The sequence below is a fragment of the Arachis ipaensis genome, chromosome B06 (assembly GCF_000816755.2).
Source record: "Arachis ipaensis cultivar K30076 chromosome B06, Araip1.1, whole genome shotgun sequence".
In the NCBI taxonomy this organism is placed as follows: Eukaryota; Viridiplantae; Streptophyta; class Magnoliopsida; order Fabales; family Fabaceae; genus Arachis; species Arachis ipaensis.
Genome location: NC_029790.2, coordinates 92,810,278 through 92,832,751, shown reverse-complemented (window position 1 = coordinate 92,832,751; position 22,474 = coordinate 92,810,278). Strand labels below are relative to the sequence as shown.

At 35.3% G+C, this 22,474-nt stretch overlaps 3 protein-coding genes and 1 pseudogene across 5 annotated transcripts; 3 read left to right on the top strand and 1 right to left on the bottom strand.

Moving 5' to 3' along the window:
* Positions 1-242, bottom strand: part of LOC107647070 — an 8,311-nt pseudogene extending 8,069 nt beyond the window's left edge.
* Positions 106-3,647, top strand: LOC107647071 (aberrant root formation protein 4-like). The gene is made up of 6 exons (XM_021105566.1): positions 106-481; positions 916-1,092; positions 1,404-1,511; positions 2,329-2,401; positions 3,300-3,478; positions 3,621-3,647. Exons 1-6 carry the CDS (start codon positions 389-391, stop codon positions 3,645-3,647), a joined length of 657 nt encoding a protein of 218 aa, XP_020961225.1. The 5' UTR covers positions 106-388.
* LOC110262404 (aberrant root formation protein 4-like) lies at positions 3,504-8,107 on the top strand. Of its 3 annotated transcripts, none has more exons than XM_021104605.1 (5): positions 3,504-3,680; positions 3,814-3,964; positions 4,065-4,124; positions 4,212-4,333; positions 7,635-8,107. In XM_021104605.1, exons 2-5 carry the CDS (start codon positions 3,862-3,864, stop codon positions 7,671-7,673), a joined length of 324 nt encoding a protein of 107 aa, XP_020960264.1. In that variant the 5' UTR covers positions 3,504-3,680; positions 3,814-3,861; the 3' UTR covers positions 7,674-8,107. The 3 variants fall into 3 exon arrangements, with proteins under 3 accessions (XP_020960264.1, XP_020960265.1, XP_020960263.1); XM_021104606.1 differs by having other exon boundaries at positions 7,626-8,107; XM_021104604.1 differs by lacking the exon at positions 7,635-8,107 and having other exon boundaries at positions 4,212-4,541.
* Positions 10,739-20,682, top strand: LOC110262430 (aberrant root formation protein 4-like). Its single transcript, XM_021104603.1, has 5 exons — positions 10,739-10,976; positions 11,146-11,223; positions 11,427-11,627; positions 11,737-11,788; positions 20,293-20,682. The coding sequence occupies exons 1-5, from the start codon at positions 10,785-10,787 to the stop codon at positions 20,415-20,417; spliced, it is 648 nt and encodes a 215-aa protein (XP_020960262.1). The 5' UTR covers positions 10,739-10,784; the 3' UTR covers positions 20,418-20,682.

The following is a 22,474-nucleotide window of genomic DNA, read 5'->3' as shown; positions in this document are numbered from 1 at the left end:
TTTTTCCTTGAATGCCCAAATAACAATATAAATTAAAAATTTGAATAATACGAAAATTTCTATCATTAAAATTTAGAATTAAGTCTAGCCAATAGTGAGTACTGAGTAGTAGCTACTGGAACTCACTCTCACAGTCTCACTCCCTGCTGCTTAGATGCCTGAAAAGACGAATTTGTCCTTACCTTGTTCTTCAGTGTTGCCAACTGAAATTGCAGCACGCTAACTTGTCTTCTCTTCACCATCTTGGCATCATTTTTCAGAAAAAAAAATAAAAAAAGGGGATTTGGTAACCCTTGATGGAAATGGTGGTGATGCATGGTCGGGTAGTAAAGGTTGAAGCTGTGGAGGGAGACTTGCGGTGGTTCTGATTTCTGTTCATAATACTCTGATGTCATTCATGTCTGGAGAGAGTGAAACTGTGTCGTTTCAAGCCTCTGAAACTCAAAATACAATTCAAAGGATTCTACAATCATGCTTTAAAGTAAGATCAATCCCTTCTAAACCTCCAGACCTTTTTTCATTTCATCTTTTTCCCTTTTCTTTGTTATTTAGTTAATTTGATTTGGTTTCAATTGAATGCTTGCATCATTTCTAAACTCGAATGAAACTAACAACTTTGATCAAGCTTAACACTTTGTTTTTGTTCATTTTTATTTAATCAAGCTAGATCATAGATGAAGTAAGCAATTAAATTTATGAATCTAAGAAAAAGAAAAGCTTTATAATGTATTGTTAGTTTATTAGATTTTTATGATTTTAGTATAGACCTAGTTTACTACTACAGTATAGGATTATGAGATACATTAGCTGAACTCACATAGTGGAAGAAGAATTTGTTATTGTTATAGTTGTTATGGTTTGTGGAGCAATAAATGAAAAGCATGTTTGATATGCTTTGCTTTTTACACTTTGTAGCTGGTTGAGGCTGGCGATATCCATGAGTCTGACAGCACAATCTCAGAGCTTGTCAACTTCCTTGATTCTTTATCGGATGCCGCTCTTTCATACCCAAATAATGAGCCTGCGCAGAATGATGCATTTGATGCTCTCACTGAGATCCATCAATATATATGTTCTCCTTCTCTTGCCCAGGTGAGGTTAAACTTCGGCCTTCCATTCATGTTTTGCAGTTACGATTTCTAAATTCTAAGTTAATAAAATAACATGAATAGAGAAATATGTCTATTGATACCATCTTGTTGTTAGCTAAACAAGAACCTCTTATGGGTCTAGAAAAGGGAGATTAGGGATAGTATAATTTGCCTAAAGCCTAAAGCCTTAAACATTTTAATGTTTGGATCATGTATTATTTTAAGCTTGTAGTTTAGATGTGCGCTAATTTTGTAGTAATTTTTTTTTTTGAGTGACTTTCTGGATGATTTCTTCATTTGGTGTTGTGACAGGAAGCTGTTGATGCCCATTCCTTTGAATTACCAAAGGCCGTCTCCAAGTTTTCTTATCAATTTCTAAAGAAATGTGGTCTAAGGGATATGCTTTCAATTCTTTGTAATGTGAGTTTATATGTTTTCTTAAGAGTAAATATCTACATTATTCTTTCAAAGATACAAACAACATCATATTGTTTTTGCATTTATCAGAAACATCAACTTGATCCTCTAATGTTAATTGGATACCGTCAAATTTGTGCTACAAAGACTTCCACGTCACTTCAAGAACCAACTAATGGCCTTAAGATAACATTGATGGACCAATTTGATGTATTTCTGAATGGAGAAGCAACATGAAACATGTATCTCTTCAGAAGACAAAAATGACCCTCTTGTTTCTTTATTTAATAGATTCTTCTTTTTTATATTTTAAATATCTTCTTACCTCATAGCCAGAGTAGAAGGAGGTTACTTGAGTGAAATCATGCTTTATATGTATTTACTTGTGGATTATGTGTCAGTTCTTGTCATGCTGCCTCCTTCCTAGTTAACAATAGATGATTGGCAAACCAATCTCGTTATAGAATCCGATGGTCAATAATACATAGGGTACTAGAAAGGCGGGCAAAGAAGTCTCTAAATTTATTTATTTATTAGACCCCATCTTTTACCCCTGTCAACTTTTATTCGTCTCTATTTCGCATCCTGCTAGTTCTTAACTTTTTATTTGCCATTATATTTTGTGGGGTTTCTTGGCTTTTGAAGATCACTTTATATCCCATGGGTATGGTATTTACATTAAAAAGAAAGTGTCTATTTTTCTCATGATCATATCATAGTTGACATGCAAAGAACTATAGTCAGTGCAAGCTTGATGTTTAATTTATTTTATTTTTTTTAATATCTTGATCCTATGTTTCTGTTAATCTAATTAGAACAGACACTAGGTTACTCAAGTAATATGACCAAGGCTGCCAGTTACATTGTTCCTCCTTTGTCAGGGCTCTCAAAAGGTAATTTGTTGGCAGTAGTTACCTGGCTAATTCACTTCCGATGTAGTGTTTTGAAGGATTTTTTTCCTTCTTTGGTGTTTATCTTGAATCTAAGTTGTTCAGGGCTTGGTGTAAAGAAAATACTTGTTTCTTTCTGCTTTTCAATCGTGGCTTTAAAGTTGGAGTTAAGTACGACCAATTGAGCTTTCTAAGAAAATGATGGGATCAACTTCAAAATGATTTTTAAAAAAAAAAGAATGCATAAATGCTGCCAATCAGATTTCAGTTACCTATCTAATAGAAGAATGATACCAGATATGAATTTCTTGCAACATAATGTGCTTTTGGCTTCAGCATTTGGAATTGTCTTTACGAGTTTTTTTTTTTTTTTCGGTTTTTGGGTTGAACATACTATTTTGAATTTTGAGTTTGAGTAGGATTGCTAACTAATAAGCCTGAGTAAAAGTGTTTCTTAGGGTATAGTGGCATGATTTCGATGACAAAGGATTATACTTCTTTTGGACGATAATAAGATCCCTTTTTTATATTTGAGATGAGAGATCATTGAAATCTAAATATACTCTTCCAATACAGTGAGCAGTAAACAAGTTATAACTTAAACTTAACTTCCATATCAAATCTAAAATCTTTGTCTAGGCCTTTAGCTTCAACTTGATATTTTACCACACTTTCATATCCAGATGTATTATATATGACCTTGTTTATTTTATCATAAAAACTAGCGAGAACATTTCTGACCACTTAATATTAGTTTTGTATTGACTTGATAAAGTGTATTTGTTTATAAACCTCAAAGACTGAATGTTAGTTTTGGGATGAGTATTTATGTCACACACTGGCAATGATTTGGAGCCATATTACTTGCAAGCATTTGCTTCTGCTTATTTCTTCATTTCAGTCTTTACCTCCAACAAGAAGTGTCATTTTGAGCAAGTACAACTGGTTGTTCCGATCATTCTGAATGTTTTGAAGGCTGTGGCTTTGGATTCATATGACTCAGATGATACAGAACTTGAAAGTGTATTTCATAGAGCTGTTGGGATTCTAAATTCTATATATGAAGTTTGCAATAAGTTGGTCTGTTAATTTGAAAAATAAGTTGGTCTGTTAATTTGAAAGATTTGTTTGTCTTATTTGATAGGAAAATTCTAGCCACTGATTCCAATATTTGCCAGTTTTTTATTTTTATATTTTTTATTTTATTTTATTTTTGCGACAGGGCGGTGTTTCAAATGAGAAGTTCTGAGCCCATCTTGGACTATATGTCCTCCAATGCTTGGTACTTGTCTCTATACTGCAATTATTTGCATCTATTTTCCCAACCACATGTTTTGGTAGATTTGTTGCTTTGACATAGTTTTAGCATCTATAATGTGATTTGATATATTATTACTTATGTGCATCATGTTTAGGCACTTCTTTCAGCCAGCATAAGCTATAAAGATTCCACCTGTCATTTGATGGTGTTGGAACTGTCACAAATATCTTCATATTGTGGTTTAACATATATGAGTCTTTTAACTGCTTTCGATGTTGAGACTGTGGTTGGCTTTGTTTTTGGAGGTAATAACTCTTGGGTTAACTTTTCTCAATTCTAAATTCATTCAATGTTAACGTAAATTTAACACCACTTCCTGACTTTTTTCTGTCATCAATTATCTGGAAGATAAAGATGCCCATATGAGTTGTTTGTCTCATGTCAAACATGGTGCTTCTCTTTCAGGTTTGTCTTAGAAACTATTGTTGTAATTGAACCCTAGTTTCTTTATCAATTTCCTTTTGCTAACCCATCAAATTCTTATTCTTGCAGTGGTATGGGGGCTTGTCTCTGAGGAGGTTGCTCATGCCACTAAAGAGAGTTCGGTTGCTATCAAGGATGACCTTCACAATAACCAGACCAAACGATGGCAAGCAATAGGAACATTAAAACATGTACTTTCTTTTGTAAATTCACCATGGGTGCTAAAGAAACATGATAAACGTCAATTTTGTAGTTTATCTTATGCTAATTTAGGGTGGTTTTATCAACTATTCACACACTTATTCCTTGAAATTGTCATGTTTTTGTGATTCCTTGGCAATGGAGCTTGAATGATAAAAGTATGCTTTTTAAAGCTTAAATAAGTTAATTTTATCTCACAACCAGCATGCGTACGCATAACACTGAAATTGGCCCAAGATGCGTACCCATTCCTTGTATGCGTATGCGTTCCTTGTATGCGTACGCATTGGAGCCAGGCAGAAGCTACCCTTCGCGTACACACTGCTTGCGTACGTATACCACCCTCACCCCTTCCTCATGATGCGTACACATACATCCAGCATGCATACGCATACCCTTCTCTTTTCTCTTTTTATCTTCTTCTCTCTTCTTTTTTCTTCTTTTCCTCATTCAACCACCATCCATCATCATCATCCACCATCCACCATCACTCCCATTTGTTAGTTAGTTAGTTTGATTTTCTATTTTAGTAGATTAGGTTATTAGTTTAGGTTATATTTTGGTGAGAAGTGTTGGATTATGGATTTAATTTGTTGATTGTGCTGAGTTATTGCTACTGATTACTGACATATTGCTATTTTAGCATCATTGTTAGGAATATTCATTGTTGGATTTCTTCATTGAGGTTATAATTTGTTGCTTGGTATTGAACTTTTCATGCTTAATTTTGTGCATACCAAATACTTGTAAATTGCCTTCAAAGCATTCTAAAGTTTTTGAATCGCATGTTTTGGCCACCATGTAATTTGAATTCACTATCTCTTATTAGGCAATTGAGTGTAGTTGATGCACTGAAATTGACAAATTGTGAAATTGGATCGTGAGCTTACCTAATGACATTTTTTTTAGCTTTTTAAGCTTTGTGGGTCATGCTTGCTATGTGATTCATCTCATCTTATATCTCTCTTTTCCTAAATTGCATAGCAACCATATTTCCCATTTCATGTTAATTAGGTGATGCAAACAAACTTTCCTCTATCACGCTTTCACAATTGCTTGATTCTTGCTTGAATACTTTTATGCTCCTTGATTCTTCCTTGATTTTTTGGAATTGTGACATAGCTTTCTATGCTAATGTATGTTTTCTAAAATCGCGCAACTTAGAATTCACACATCTGTTTCCTTCATGTCACAAACTTATTCACTCACTTAATTTTAGTGATTATCACCTTATTCCAACAATCTATGATTCCTTGCTTTTGCATCCACTCATCTTACTATGTTATCTTCTATTTTTCATGGGTGATTCATCATGAGCAAAAAGGAAAACGGGAGAAAGAACACGCAGCAGCCGGTTGATCCACCAACTGATTGTGGCAATCCAAAAAGTCGCCGTACCCCCATTGATCATCTATGAATGCACCGAAGACGGTGTAAACTTTTAAGTGTGGGGAGGTTGGTCGTCCGACCGAGCGGCTTATTTTGGGTGAAATATTCTATTCCAAACACTTGCACCTTCATTTTGATTATCTTGAATTCTCTTCTAGTAGTTACATTTTTCTTAGTTTGTATATATATCTTTTTATTTTTTTTGTGTGTGGATGAATATTGGATAACATGATCTAAGTAATTCTTCCTATATGCATGGGATGATTGAAATTAGCAAAGAATAGGGAAAAGAACTTAGAATTTTGATTTTCATCCAACCATCCCTTGAAAAAAAATTATATATATATTGTAGGCCACTTGGTTAAAATGATGAAAATTCCAAGACCATTTCTTTATAGGGCATTCCAAAAATTGAATTGAGTTGATATATTTTTCATTGAAACTTGCCTGAACTATATATTATAGAACATGTTTTTGAGCTAAGAACATATAAGCATGTGAGTTTTGAGCCTAATTGTGTGGTTACATCATATTAACCACTAGTTTCATTCTTGTGTGTATTATTTTCTTTCCATGATTGTAATCTTTGATTTGTTTGATTCTTTATGTCCATTATTTTGTGTATGAATGCATTTATATGATTGAGGCCTTTATTTCATTTAAGCTCTCTTGTCCAAATGGCCTTACCCTTTTATCCACCTTTGTTAGCCAATTTTGAGTATATTTTAATCCCTTTGTTGTTAATTTTAGCACATCACTATTCCTAATTGAAAAACAATAAATGTACCTTATTTGGATCTTTAGTTAGATTAGGTTAGTGAGAGTGCGTATCATCTAAGTGAAGGGAAGTTTGGGAACATTAGTTGAGATAAAAGTATATTTTGGGCTTTCAATGAAGCTCTTAGGAATTGCGTACATACTCATGCATTGAATGCTTAAACCATATGCATTGATACTCTTGTATATATTTTATTTTAAAAAAAAAAGAATAAAAAGGAAAGAAAAAGAAAAAAAATAAAAGGGGACAAAATGCACCAAAGTAAAGTAATAATAATAATGCATATGGGATGTGAATTGAAAAGAATACATGAGTGTGTGAAAAGTGAAGAATGGGTAGTTATATTTGCATTTGAATTGTATAGGTTGTTATATGTATTTGGTGAGAGCTTAGGTTAATCAAAGATTCAAATTTCAAGTTCACTTGACCATATGCATCCTTACTTTCACCCTAACCCTATTACAACCTTTGAAAAGTCCTCATGGTATTTGTATGCATACATTGAATAATTGTTTATTTTTAGATGAAAAATAAATCTTAGAAAGCATGATTAGAGGAGAATTGAGTGAATCACCCCTATACACTTGAGCGATTAGAGCATATACACATCCGGTGAGGGGTTTAATTGCTCAATTCTATGTTTCCACCAGTTATTATTTCTTATCTTGCAAGTTTATAATTCTTTTCAATAACTCAATTCAATTGTGGATTTGATTTGATTGCTATTGCTTTAGCCTTTGTGTTTATATATATACTCTTGGAAATTGATTTATTTTGACAAAGTAGTTGTATGCATTTAGATAGATTGCATGTAGATAGTTTGTATTAAATAAATATTGATACCATTTTTATTGTCTTTCTTGATTTAGCATAAAGACATGCTTGGTTTAAGTGTGGGGAGGTTTGATAAACCCCAATTTTGTGGTTTATCTTATGCTAATTTAGGGTGGTTTTATCAATTATTCACACACTTATTCTTTAAAATTATCATGTTTTAGTGATTCCTTAAATTGAGCTTAAATGATAAAAGTATGCTGTTTAAAGCTTAAATAGGTTAATTTTATCTCACTATTTCATTCTATTGGTGTCTTGATGTGTATGCTCAAGTATTTCAGTTCATATAGGTCAAAAATGGTATGGAAAGTGAAGAGGAAGCATGCTAGAGTGAGGAATCATGAAGAAAAATGGAAGCTTAAAGTTCATACACCTATGCGTACGCATACACCCAGCATGCGTACGCAACCTGAAGTCCATATGTGTCTGCGTACGCATACACTCACCTATGCGTGCGTATACTGGGAAAAAAATGTGCCTCATTAATGAGAACACGTTATCAGCGATTTTAGGGCTTTCCAAGCCCAATCCAACTTATTTCTGAAACTATTTCATGCCAAATTGAAGAAGGATGAAAGGGGGAGCAATTAGGGATAGATAGAAACATGTTTTAAGGTAGTTTTCTAGAGAGAGAAGCTCCCTCTTTTCTCTAGAATTAGGGTTCTTAGGTTAATTTTCTCTTTAATTTCACTCTTTAATTCTTGTTCTCGTATAGTTTCATTTATATTTCCATGCTCTAGTAGTTTAATTCTCTTAGTTTCTCTTGTTAATTTCTCTTTTGAGCTACTTTTTAGTTTTATGAACTCTTGTTAATTTTGATTTCCATTTAATGCAATGTTTATGTTTTCATGTTATTGATGTTTGTTTGAGTTGTTGTTATTGTCATCTTGCATTTGGTAGTTTAGGTTTTATATTTCTTGCAATTCACTATGCTTTTATTTTTATGTGTAACACCGTAACTTTTAGCACCTCATGATCGTACTAAAAGCTCAGGCGTTACTTACCTCTAAACCTTTTTTATTATATACTATCTTTATTTAATATTAAGCCTTCGCGATTACGAACCGATACTTTAATTAAGAACTCGGAAGGAGACTTTATTTTAAATTACTTAACCATAAAAGTATATACTCACATAGCTTTATATGCATAGACTTATGTCAAAGAACCTCAATTATGAATCCTACCCCTCTGAAAACCAAAATAATAGACGACGAGGGAAAAATAAAATCTAACAACTCAACTTGTGAATATAATCTGCTATGCTCCTGTAGCTCTGCACTAAACATTCGCACCTGTAGCTGAAAGCGGTGGAAATAGGGGGTAAGAACTTGGGAGTTCTTAGTAGGGTCGGGGTAGTTAGTTAAGTCGGGATTATCACAGTTCAATTTAATTCACAGCCCAACACAAGGACCCAGAACAATCACCAATCATAGAAGTTCAAATTAACAAGCAATGAAAATTACAAACAAACTCAAGCAATCACAAATAGTTCACAACACCGAACCAAATGCAAAATATGCAAACAAGGATGATGCATGCCTACTTTTATCGTAGGTAATGAGCTCATCTGTCGGCTTCGACCCGCTCCCGACGTAACTCAGCAACCTTTGTCTGAGTTTGGTTTCCAGTGTCATAACCTCTGTAAGTAACTTCTATCTTACATGTGTGACTCTCTTGAGCCGATGTATGCAAACATAACCTCTGTAAGCAACCTCAATCTTACAGGTGAAACTCTCTCTGACCAACGTATGTATCAATAACCTTTGTAAGCAACCTCGATCTTACAGGTGCGACAATCCCCTAGATTGGCCGATGTATCTTTGGAAGCAAATCTCAGTCATCACACCTCATCAATTAATACTTTATTTTCAACGATATTCCAGCCCAAAAATCACCCAAAACATCCCAATTGGCCGTTCATACATAGCCGACCCATAATCTCAAGCAAACGACAATAATTCAGTAATAATTCAACATAAACTCATTCAAACTCAAACAATAATCATCCAAATCAACATTCTATCAAATTCACATTTAATTATTATAAAGTTACCAAACCCTACCTCCGTATGAAATCAAAACAATGGAAACTCCGGAGAAGCTTTCTGACCGAGCTGCTGAAAAAGAAAACGTCAAAAATCGTCTGTACCTCCTAGAACTCCAATTGGTCGAACTCAAGAGAAAGAGGAGCTACATCACCGTCAACTTCTATCGGACAAAAATAATGCCAACGTGTAGAGAAGGAGAATACGGATACTTTTATTGGATTAGATTTTTTAGTTGAAGGAGAATACGAACACTTTTATTGGATTAGATTTTTTATTGAAATTACGGATCTCAAAAAAATTGAACTCAAAAGCTTTTGGGTGCCATGGAAGCTTTCACGTTCTCTCTCTTTCTCTTGCTTCCAATTCGGTGATGAAGATGATGATTAATATCATAATTAATGTGAATTGATGCCATAGTTTCACATATATGTATATATATTTATATTTGATTCAAGCCACGTTTTGTTTCATTGTCTTTCTTTTGCTGCCAAATGGTTTTAAATAATAATTAAATTAAACTTTAATAATCATAAAATTCTATTTAATTATTTTTGTTGAAAATAATTTTCTTAAGAACTACATCTCAATATAATATAATAACTCATAAATAGCTCATTCTTTAATTTTTAAAAATTTGGGTTTACATTATGCATACCAAGTATTTGATAAAATGCTTGATTTAGGTTTAGAGTAGTTTTTTAGTATTCTTGGCTTAGAAAGAGAAATTAGGTACTCTTGAGTCATTAATACCCATCTCATGTTGGTGATCTAGAGTTGTTAGTTAATATTGTTTCCATTGACTCTAATCTTTTACTAATTCAATTAGTAAGTTGATTAGAATTTATGAATTGAGATTAGTTAGTCTTATTTGATTTTCTCCCGATGTTGGAGATAACGAAATAGGATTATCTCTTGATAAATATTGTACTACGATTAATGACTAGGATAGAAAACCTTGATCTTCAATCCTTGCTATGAATGTCTCTTTATTATTTGTTATCTTTAGTTACTTGATTTATTTTCTTGCCATTTAATTTCTTACTTTTTATCATCAACCGACCTTTGTGAACCTCATAACTAATAATTGGGCATTCGATTGCAATTTCTAGAGAGAACGACCCGGGAGCAATACTCTCAGTTATTTTTATTGGGTTGAATTTGTGACAACCAAAATTAAACTTTGATGTGAGAATCGATTGTCGGTTTGGGCTATACTCACAACAAAATTTTTTTGTTAAATTCCAAACCAGTATAAATCTTCACATCAAAACATACTATCAACTTCTTGCTTTGCATCACAAATGGATGCGTTTCCGGAGAATATTTTGGTGAACATTCTGAATGGTCATCTTATATGCCTAACATTTTCATAGCTTTGGAGGTTGTTTAATGCAGTTCTTTTTTGTTTTTTCCTTCTTTTTCTCTTTTTTAATCATTGCTTTATGTTTTACTTTCTCAATGGGGAAAGAAACACTGATATGTTCTACTCACATGTTCACACTTGAACAGGCTATTAAAATGGTTATCATGTATGCCCCAGAGCCAGAAGTAAGAAAAAAATCCTTTGCTTTGCTGAAAGTAGTGAGTTTCCAATACAAGACAATACCTTTCCAGTTATCGATACTTTGTGCCATATGCATTATGAATTGTGCATGTGCTCGGATTGAAATGCATGATATTTTAACCTCTTTATTTTTTCTTTTTCTTTAGGAGATGTTTAGTGGTACTATGCTAATGTTGCTCAAACTAGGTACTCGCTGATATTCCTAATACTCAAAGGTTTGACATTTTGAAAGCGTTGATTACAAATACAGGCTCATCCTCCATGGTAATCTCTTTAAACAGAGTTTGACTAAGGTTCTTTGCTTAAATGATCCCTTTGTTTTTGGTTATCTATCACAATGTATGCAGATACATTGGATACGTTGATCAAATGATGCTCAGAAAAGTTATGGTTATAGTTAAAAGGGAACTTCGGGAGTAACTGTCAAAAGTTAAATCCTCTAATGGTGGTTCTGCATCTTTTTGTAGATTGCCATTTTCATCGATATTTTCAAGAGGGAAATGCACATGGAAGTTTGCAATATTACATCTGTAAAAGAATCCCCAGACTCTAATAATGAAACTCATCTCGATATGCCATTTTGGACTCCAAGTATTCTTGAGTTGGTGGAGTCGGTTCTAAGGCCCCCACGAGGTGGACCTCCTTCCCTCCCTGACGCGAGTGATGCGGTATTATTCCTTTATGTTTCATTACTTTTCTGTGTTTTATTCTGGCATCTTGAATGAAATCCATATTCCTTAATTGCATTATTACGGCATTATGTATCATGCTCTACAGGTTTTGTCAGCTCTCAACCTATACAGATTTGTATTGATGACAGAATCTATAGGTATGTAACATCAAAATGTGTAGATTATAGCACAAGTTTACAATGCATTATTTTCGCATACTTAAAACTTGGTGGGATCCATAGATAGATGAATATATCTTAAACAAAGTAAGACAAACTGCTTATATTGTTAGCGTGCCTAACAATGAGATGTTAAACTAGCAGTTTGTAAGAATTTCTCTATAGCATCTATGATTTATCATCTAATGCTCAGAGACTAGTAGGGGTGTCAAGCAGGAAAGCTCACCCCGCCCCACAAGAAGCCTATCCCGTCCCACCTAGTGAGGCGGTCTTAGAATTCTGCCCCGCCCTGCCTAACTGCGGGCTGGCAGGCTAGCGGGCTAACCGCCAAAGCTCCTCTTTTTTTTTTACTATTAACTACTAAATAATATATATAATTTCACAATCATATTAATAAATTTATAATTTCTAAAGGCATAAAAAATTATATTTTTTATATTCACAAATATTAAAGTCTTTGTAATTATAAACATCTAATAAACATAATTATAAACCAAATTTTCATCCAAAACATAATTATAAATATTGTCTCCAAAGCAACATAAACATAATCCAAAACACTCAATTTTCATCTTCATACTTATGTAAGTTGGGTTGGGGAAGTTGGATTTTGGCAAAAAATTGCAAAAATACCCCCTTGCCAAAAAAAAAATCCCGGCAGGGAAGCCCGCCCGGCCCCGCCAAAGTCCGCGGTTTAAGCGGTGCGGGTTAGGCTGGCTCTTGCTCTTTGGCGGTCCCAATTTTCCATCTCGTTTGCCACCAAATGAGTAGTGTTGAGTTTGAAAATTGAAATTATGATCAAACATTATTAAAATATAAATTAGAAAATATATTAAAGGTTTAAATCATTTTCAATTAGTTGTTTGATGTTGCTATTAGTGTGCAGGAAGGAAAATTAATTTCCTATTGGGCCAGTCAATACAAGCCTGTTTTGGTTGCCAAACAAGTTTAGCCCAACAATAATTACTTACTTCAAGTGGTTAAACAATTAAAAGGGAAATAATCCCAAATTGGCCCAAAGCCTTCATAACCCATTTGGTGATCACAAAAAACAAAGGGTTTCAATTTGCAAAAGTCTTCATGTCTTGGTAATTGGAACTAGGAATTCAATTAAGTTTAATTTCTCTTATAGCTTCCACCGAAAGCTTTTCTTTTCTCTCTCTTCTCTCTCATGCTTTGGTCACATCAATCTTTCAAAGAAGCAGAAAGAAGAAGAAAAATAGAAGGCACAGAAGCTAAATTTTAAAGAAAGGCAAAAAGTTCTTTTGCCATATCAAAGCAAGAAAAAGGGTTCGGTCTAGTGAGCTAGGATCTTTGAGTCAATACTCAACAAAAGTTTGTTTCCTCATTTGTACATCACCGAGGATCAAGAAGAAAAGCTCCAAGGTCTCATGCATGGAAGAGGAAACCATGGAGAACGTGAAGCCACATTGGGTCAGAGCTTTGTAACACCCTAATTACCCTAAGCCTTACCTCGCATCGTAAAACAAGGGTTAATCAAAGGTTACGACAGTTATAAGCTCATACATATAATATATAGAAGAATTAATATAATCTAGAAGCCCGATGAAGGATATAGCTCAAAAACAGGATTTGAAAAACGCAAAACGTACTCACGAAGCTACAAACTTAAAGCACAAGATATAGATATAATATAACAAAATATCAGAGTATAATAGTATAAGAATCTAGCCACGGCTCGCAGAGTTTAAGCCGGCTAGCTATATACAGACCATATAGAATCTGAAAGTTTAAAAACAGCTTATACAAGTTTTTCTCTCAAAATAAGCCTCTAGGCAACACTAAATACAAAAGATGAGAGATATAAATAAAATAAACAAAAAGACTCCAAAATATATCCAGGATCCTCCGCTCTGTCACCATCAAAACAACTCACCGAGGTAGGTTGTGACCTGCATCTGAAAAACAACAACAGAAAATGGTATAAGAACCGGAGATTCTCAGTATGGTAACAGTGCCTAGTGATGTAAGATATAAGACCCTGGGATGCCAGAGGCAATCCTAGAACTTCATATCCATCACAAGATTCATCTTAAAGCATAACTAAAACTGTAAAGCATAACTTAAAACCTTAACATAAATAAAAAGGTAATCTAACTTAGTGGATTTTCTAACTAACAACTCTCCGCTGTCCCACAGCCTTCACCAACCTATCCTCCATGCGATCCCATCGCCACCGCCTTTCGAGCCTCCTCAATCCCAGTAGAAAGCACAATTAAGTTCAATGCAAGTAAAACATAAGTATAGGCATATATATCAAATAATTCAAGTAGGCAATTAGACATGTTATACAAATAGGCAAGCAATTACAAGTCGGCAAAGCACACAAACAGATAGAGGATGCACATGATGAATGCCTGTCCTACTGGCTGTGATATCACATTGTCGGTTCAACTGCCAACCTGACACATCTCCATGTAGATGTCGCCCTTCGGAATCATCATTGGGAACCCCCGAGATATGGTGCTCAGAACACCGTCCAGGATTTTGTGCCTACACACTCTATTGATCCGAAGGGATGCGAGTGGGATACTCTTGCCACGGACCTCACATCTCAACGTAAGCGGGACGAACCACCGCCCTTATGCCGCCGCCGCCGCTACCTCGACAGGCGGGATCCAACTGCCGTCCCTGCCGGGCGCATAGCATTTCAACAATCTCAGTATAAAATAATAGCTCAGTGGTTTTCAGAAAATATTTTTCAGTATAGTATGGATCCATCATTTCATTCTGAGTCCTCGACTCATCTCAACCACTGACAATTCAACATTTCCATTCCGAACTCATTAGTTCGTCAATTTCTCAATTCATATACCATTCTTCATTCTCACTCCACCAATCCCATCCTCTGTACACCAGAAACCTAAGCCTCCGTTCTCTAACTTTTCACAACAATACCAAATTAAATCTCACAGGACCTTTCCCATGTTCTTATACCCAAAAACAAGCCAAAGAGTCTTAAATTGGTGTCACAGAAGTTTACAAGCTCGTTGGGAAGGTGAAATAGTCAAAAACAAAGTTTAAGTTAAAAAACAGGGCATGTGCGTATGCACAGGGGTGTACGTGCGCACGACCAGAGAGATTTTCAAAATGTGTACGTATGCATAGAGGTGTGCGTACGCACAAGTGTAAAATTTTCCAAACTCTGTTCGCTCGCCCAAGGCGTGCGAACGCCCTTAACAGACTGCACCTTCCAACGTGTGCGTGCGCACAAGTTGTAAAACTTCATTGGTTATGTGCGCACACAAGTTGTGCTAGCGCTCTTAACAGAAGGCCTTCCCCTATGTGTGTGTACGCACAAAGCTGTGCATGCGCACATGTTCAAAAATCACAGGGGTGTGCATGCGCACAATGCTGTGCGTGCGCACACTAACCAGAAATCACAAAATTCTACAACATTGCAAAATTTCAGATTTTGACACCAAACTTTCCACAATTATATCTTTTTCTACCGAATTTGGATTTCCACAAAATTTAAACCATTTTAAAGCTTGCTCAATTTCCTTTCATTTGATATAAAATACATTGAATTTCAAGCGTGGTAGTTCAAGATATGATTCATGAAAATTCACCAAAATTTCAGTTTTACCAAAAGTTCACAAAGTCTCAATTTTCCACAATCCTCAACCAAAATCAAACCAAAACCATTCCAAACTCCAATTTACATCAAAATCTACCCTTTGTATCATATTACACCATTCTTACCAAATTTTCCTTCACACTCTATTATTCTCAACCTCAATTATCAAATATATAACATTATAAACAATCCTCCACCAACACATTCATCAATCATAAATCTATCCACACCAAGCATCTTAATCAATCTCATTTCATTTCAATCTATATCTTTCACACCATCTTTATCAATTTCACATCATAATCCATCAACATATTCAAAAATCATCAATTCATCATTATTCATCATAAATCATCATTCAACAACTCAACAACAAATTAAATTCAAACCTATCCTATGGGTCACTAGCCTAAGTGTCCAGAAATATTATATATTACATAGAGGAAACCAAAACCATACCTTGGTCGATTCTCAATATGTTCCAAAACCCCAATTGAGCACAAGTTAAGCTTTCAACCACAATTCAAGCCACAATTAAACTCCAACAAGCATCAACTCAATTTCAAAGGCTTCCAAACTCACAATAATCAAGCTATATACACACAAATCATAACTAATCAACCTAGGGTTCATCATAATTAAAATTTCACAAGAGTTCAAGACCTCTTACCTTGTCCAACAGTTTTGGAAGCCAGATCCAATGTCAATCAAGGGCTAGAGTGTACCTAAACACTCAAAATCACAAAATTTCACTTAATCCAAAACCCTAAAATTTCGAAATTTTGGAGAGAAAAAATTAGAAGGATTTCGTGATTTTCTTACCAATTTCTTGGGTGGGTTTTGTAGAGCTCTTTGCAAGGATCGCGTGGCCACAAACGATGCAGCGATCGGAGCTCCGTAGCTCAAGTTATGAGCTTGAGAAGTTGAAGATGAATAGGACTTCTTCTTCCTCTTCCTTCTTTTCTTTTCAGCTGAGTGGGTGTGTTTTTTTTTTTTTATCAGTGAATTGGACAACTCTTAATCCTAGGTACACAACACACTCACACACTCCTCACACATTTTATCACATTTTTTCCTAAATTGCATTCTCTAGGGTTTGAACCCTAGACCTTTGAGGTGGGGAGGGGGAGACATGCCATGTGAGCTAAGACTCATTGGCGCTGAGTGGGTGTGTTTGTGAGAGTGTTTATGGCTGATGGGTTCACTTCATGAACCTATATATATGTTGGACTTGGGCCCAACTTGGGCCCGGTCCAACCCGTTAGCGTTTTTAGCCCGTTTGGCCCAACTTTGGGCCAAACCTTTAATATTAACGCCCGATTTTCCATTTCTAATATTTTTCTTAGATTTTCGACTGTTTTAAATTTTTCTCGCACAGTACTGGATAGACTTGAACCGATTCGACCGGTTCGGCTGTCGGTTCGCGGTTTTTCTCGGTTTTTCACAGAAAATACATTTTCTGACTCAGAAAAATCTACTGAGTTCAAAAATCATATTTAAATCCTCAAATTCTCATTCTAAATTTTTGGATCCTATTTTGAGCAATATTAATGATTTACTTAAATGGTTAATTAATTGCAGTTCTTACAAGCTTCATCAATGGTCAGAATCAATTCTTGGGGCCAAAGCCAGGATCAATGGTCAAGATTGAAGAAGATGGATGAAAAAAGATGAGAGAGGTACATGCAAGCAGGTTCGGGTTCCCTCTCTCTCTCCTCTGTTCAAGCCGTTGCTACTCTAAGGTTGGAGAAGAAGTTGTTAGGTTGGTTGAACCGGTTTCAACCTTGGAAGCTTCACCCTTCTATATTAAGGGTGAGCGGCCAAGGGTTGAGATCAAAGAGAGTAAGTGAAAAGTACAGAGTTCTCATAGCTTCCTAAGCTTTTTGAGTTCTTTTCCTTCAATGGTGTTCATTTTGTTTTCTTTTTCTTAGTTTTGTCTATCTGAGTCTCATAGAAAAAAGGCAAGCATGGTGAGGTTTGTAAGAAAAAGCCAATGAGAGGTAAAAGGCAGTGATCAAAATTAGAGAAAAATCCATGGATGTCTCAGAGTTTCTTTGTACATCTTTTTGTTTTGTTTCATGATCCTATGGGGATTCCCTTTCAAGTTGGGTTAGCACTTTGCTGTTGAAAGCTAGATTGAGGTCTAGTCAAATTTAGATTGGGGTAGAATCTAGATTTATCCCAGATAGGAATGGGTAGTTCCTAGGGAGAAATTGGTGTCGGTAATCTTGTGAAAACATAGTGAAATTCTATCATTGTTGTGATGGAGACTAGATGTAGGCTACATTGCACCTAGTAGCTGAACCAGGACATATCTGGTGTTATTTCTTCTCCTCTACTCTTTTCTCTGTTTCTGTTAATCAGGAGACAAAACAAAAGTGACCCTCAACTCGGCATGAGACAAAAGCAGAAATATCTCTTGAAGTATCTTTGAAAACTCAAAAATTAATATTCAGCAAAAAAAAGGGTTAAGATTCAACCCCCTTTCTCTTAGCCATTGATTACCATCAATTGATATCAAAGCTTGGTCTCAAAGAGATCAAGCTTTACATATTAGAGGAAAGATCCTGATGGCGAACAATAATGGTTCAAATTTGGTGGCTTTTAATCTGGCTGAAGGGCAATCCAACAACATGCCCCCACTCTTCAATGGAAAGAACTACAATTACTGGAAAGAAAGAATGAAGATTTTTGCTCAATCAGTGGACTACGAAATCTAGAAGATAATCTTGAATGGTCCATAAGTTCCAATAACAACAGGAGTCGATGGTGTTGCTGTTCCTAAGGCTGAGGCAGATTAGAATGAAGATGACAAGAAGAAGATTTAGCTCAATGCAAAAGCTATCAACATGCTTAACTGTGCAATCAGCTTCGAGGAATACCAACGAGTATCAAGTTGTAAAACAGCAAAGAAAATCTGGGATAAGCTTCAAATCACTCATGAAGGAACAACCCAAGTCAAAAGAACCAGAACAGACAAACAACGAGTATGAAATGTTCTCAATGAAAGAAGAAAAAACCATTGATGAACTATTTGAAAGATTCAACGTTATCATCACTGGCTTGGATGCTATGGGAATCACATATTTTGAATCTGTGCTTATGAAAAAAATACTGAGAAGCCTTACTAAAGAGTGGGAAGCAAAAGCTTTAGTTATAGATGAAAGTAGTGGTGTTGATCAAATGAGTTATGCTGATCTGAGAGGAAATTTACTTGCTTTTGAATCCACATATTTGAAAAAAGATACAAAAAAGAAAGGAATTGCTCTCAAATCACTCACTAAATCTCTGGATGATGAATCCAGTGATAATTTATCTGATGATGATTTTGTTTTGTTTGCTAAGAAATTTAGGAAAATGGTGAAGCTAAAGGAACGAAACAAAGAAGGTAGTTCAAGGAAACCAAAGAGGGATCTAAGCAAGGTGATCTGCCACAACTGCAGAGAAGCTGGACATTACAAGTTTGATTGTCTAAAATTGAAGAAAGCGGACAAGCCGAAAAGGGAAAAGAAGAAAGGTCTCATGGCTTCTTGGGAAGACTTGGAGAACGGTTCTGATGAAGAGGACGAATCAGAAACCAAGTCCCAAACCTGCCTCATGGCCGATCAAATCGATGAGGTAATATTCGCTAAACCCTCTTCTGAAGACCTCATCTTATGATTGATCATCTCACTGAAAAACTCAGATGTTTCTTGAATGAAAACCATGATCTTGAATCTAAAATTGATATTCTAAAAGCCAAAAATAGTTTTCTCAAAGAAAAATTAAGAGAGGCCAAAACCGTTGTTGATCTTGTTGAAGAAAACAAGCGGTTGAAAGTTGAACTCAAGGGTTGTGAAAATAGCACTCTGTGATTGCATACCTAAACTGTTTTGAAGAAAATGAAAGGTTGCTTAAAGAGGTAAAAAGTTTAAAAGAGGACCTAGCTAACTTTGCTCAAAGTTCTAAAAATTTAAACTAACTTTTTGCTATTCAAAACCTCTTTATGATAAAGCCGGTTTGGGTTTTTACAAGAAATCTGAAATGTTTGTTGAGAAATCTCCTTTCTCTAATATGGCTTCCACTTTGGATGACATAATATTTCAAAGCCCAACAAATTTAAAAAAGCAGCAACCTAAAAGATTTTGTAGGCTATGCAATCAAAATGGGCATTTTTCAATTCAATATTTCATAAGTGAAAGAATGACTGGAGATAAAATCTATAAGATTGTTGGTAACTATAATGTCCTGGGGCAAAGAAAATGGTTTGACATCAAAGGATCCAAAAAGATTTGGATACCTAAGGTCACTTGAGTATTTTTGTAGGTTTGCCTAGCATCCAAGAGAAAAGACAACATGTGATATATGGATAGTGGATGCTCTATGCATATGACCAAAAAGTCAACATTCTTCATCAAGCTTGACGAGTATGATGGAGGTTTTGTCCTCTACTCCTTTCTCTATTTCTGAACCAGGATATATTTGGCGTTATTTTTTCTCCTCTACTCCTTTCTCTGTTTCTGTTAACCAGGAGACAAAAACAAAAGTGTCTCTCAACTTGACATGAGACAAAAGCAGAAATATCTCTTGAAGTATCTTTAAAAATTCAGAAATTAATATTCAGTAAAAAAAGGCTAAGATTCAACCCCCATTCTCTTAGCCACTGATTACCATCAAGTAGCAAACTATAGTCAATGAACCGCTTGGATGATGGATTTTTCTATAACAAGAAATAAGATTAACTTTTCAATAAAAAAGTGTAAACAATTTATGATATCACTTCATTGTCTGATCACGTAGTCGATCTTGTCTAGTGGGACAAAATTTTGCTTTTTGCATATCTTTATCGTTGGCAGATTCAATCAAACTTAAAAGTGAAGGTTTTGGTCCTTATTTGTATCAGGAAAGACAAACCACACTGGAGTATTGTCTAGGAGCAATTTAGTTAAGGCCTACAATGAATGGCTGCTTCCTTTGTGCACCTTGGTGAGTGGGATTATGACAGAGAACAAGAATGATTATGATTAGCTTGCAGTTGACACTGTGTGTACCTTGAATCCACTTGAACTTATTTTGTACCGTTGCATTGAGCTTGTAGAAGATAAGCTTATGCAATCTACCACATAAGCTTTTCTTTTTCACCAAAGTTGTCCTCTTTTGTGAAACATTCCATCAATGAGAATATTTGGTTTCAATATTAATTCTGCTTGTAGATAAAGCCCTAGAACAATAACACCAACAACAATAATAATTGTAGAAGAGAATGAAGAGTGTAAAATTATCGATGGAAAAAGAAAAGAGGGGGTACTTAAACTATCTCATTTTTTGTATGCTAAAAAATAACGTAGCTTGTCGTATTCTTTTGGCTCAATTCCAGGATTTTTATTTTAAAATAAATAAACAAAATTCTATATTACACTTAAAAATCATATTAGGTGTATACTAAAATCAGNATGGAAATTGATCTTTTATTAAGTTTAACATTTTAAAAGTGATATCAAATTTAGCTCAACTCTTGCAGCAACTGAATGTGGAATATACGCATGAAGACAATCACCATCAAAATCCCCAGGCAATAGAAACAACAAAGTGGGTTAACCGAGAGAGAAATCATTGAGTGTTGATGTATGGAAGGTGGCCTATTATCAATACTTTATCACCATCACCATAAAACAAGTCTACTATTTGAAGCTCTTCTTTTTTGTACAGGACAATACCACTACCTTTTCTGTAAACCTTTATGACTTTCTTCCTCTTAATGCCTAACTCACACCAATAAAGCAATTTTTCCAATCTATGCTTGTTCAGTGATTTGAGAAGGTATACCAATTTCACCAGGTGATGAGCGGATAATTTATACGCTTTTTGGCATTATTTTTTGTATGTTTATTTTAGTTAGTTTTTATCATATTTTTATTAGTTTTTATTTAAAATTCACTTTTATAGACTTTACTATGAGTTTGTATATTTTTCTATGATTTCAGGTATTTTCTAGCTGAAATTGAGGGACCTGAGCAAAAATCTGATTCAGAGGCTGAAAAAGGACTATAGATGCTGTTGGATTCTGACCTCCCTTCACTCGAAGTAGATTTTCTGGAGCTACATAATCTCAATTAGCACGCTCTCAATTGCATTGGAAAGTAGACATCTTGGGCTTTCCAGCAATATATAATAGTTCATACTTTTCCCGAGATTTGATGGCCCAAACCGGCGTTCCAAGTCAGCATAGAAATTCTGGCGTCAAAACGCCAGAACTGGCATAAAAGCTGGAGTTAAACGCCCAAACTGGCACAAAGCTGGCGTTTAACTCCAAGAAAAGTCTCTACACATGAAAGCTTCAATACTCAGCCCAAGCACACACCAAGTGGGCTCCGGAAGTGGATTTTTATACTAAACACCCTAGCTTACTCATTTTCTGTAACCCTAGGTCACTAGTTGATTATAAAAACCACTTTTAGTGATTCATTTTGTACCTGATGACACTTTTACACGTTTCATATTGTATTCTCTATGGCATAAGTCTCTAAACACCATGGTTGGGGTGAGGAGCTCTGCTGTGTTTTGATGAATTAATGCAATTACTACTGTTTTCCATTCAATCATGCTTGCTTCTATTCTAAGATATTCATTCGCACTTCAACCTGATGAATGTGATGATCCGTGACACTCATCATCATTCTCACCTATGAATGCGTGCCTGACAACCACCTCCGTTCTACATGCAATCTAGCTTGAATGTGTATCTCTTGGGTTTCTAATCTAAGATTAGAACCTTTGTGGTATAGGCTAGAATTATTGGCGGCCATTCCTGAGATCCGGAAAGTCTAAACCTTGTCTGTGGTATTCCGAGTAGGATCTAGGAAGGGATGACTGTGACGAGCTTCAAACTCACGAGTGCTGGGCGTAGTGACAGACGCAAAAGGATCAATGGATCCTATTCCAGCATGAGTGAGAACCGACAAATGATTAGCCGTGCGGTGATAGCGCATTTGGAACATTTTCACTGAGAGGACGGATGGTAGCCATTAACAACAGTGATCCAGCAACATATAGCTTGCCATGGAAGGAGCCTTGCGTGTGTGAAG

Bases quoted from the DNA above. Each gene is read 5' to 3' on its own strand.
- LOC110262430 (XM_021104603.1), top strand. From the start codon at position 10,785: ATGCAGTTCTTTTTTGTTTTTTCCTTCTTTTTCTCTTTTTTAATCATT. The intron at 11,224-11,426 runs GTAATCTCTTTA...ATCTTTTTGTAG, and splicing joins ATACAGGCTCATCCTCCATG to ATTGCCATTTTCATCGATAT. The intron at 11,628-11,736 runs GTATTATTCCTT...CATGCTCTACAG, and splicing joins TCCCTGACGCGAGTGATGCG to GTTTTGTCAGCTCTCAACCT.
- LOC110262404 (XM_021104604.1), top strand. From the start codon at position 3,862: ATGGTGTTGGAACTGTCACAAATATCTTCATATTGTGGTTTAACATAT. The intron at 3,965-4,064 runs GTAATAACTCTT...TCAATTATCTGG, and splicing joins GGTTGGCTTTGTTTTTGGAG to AAGATAAAGATGCCCATATG. The intron at 4,125-4,211 runs GTTTGTCTTAGA...TTATTCTTGCAG, and splicing joins ACATGGTGCTTCTCTTTCAG to TGGTATGGGGGCTTGTCTCT.
- LOC107647071 (XM_021105566.1), top strand. From the start codon at position 389: ATGTCATTCATGTCTGGAGAGAGTGAAACTGTGTCGTTTCAAGCCTCT. The intron at 1,512-2,328 runs GTGAGTTTATAT...TAATTAGAACAG, and splicing joins TGCTTTCAATTCTTTGTAAT to ACACTAGGTTACTCAAGTAA. The intron at 2,402-3,299 runs GTAATTTGTTGG...TCTTCATTTCAG, and splicing joins TTTGTCAGGGCTCTCAAAAG to TCTTTACCTCCAACAAGAAG.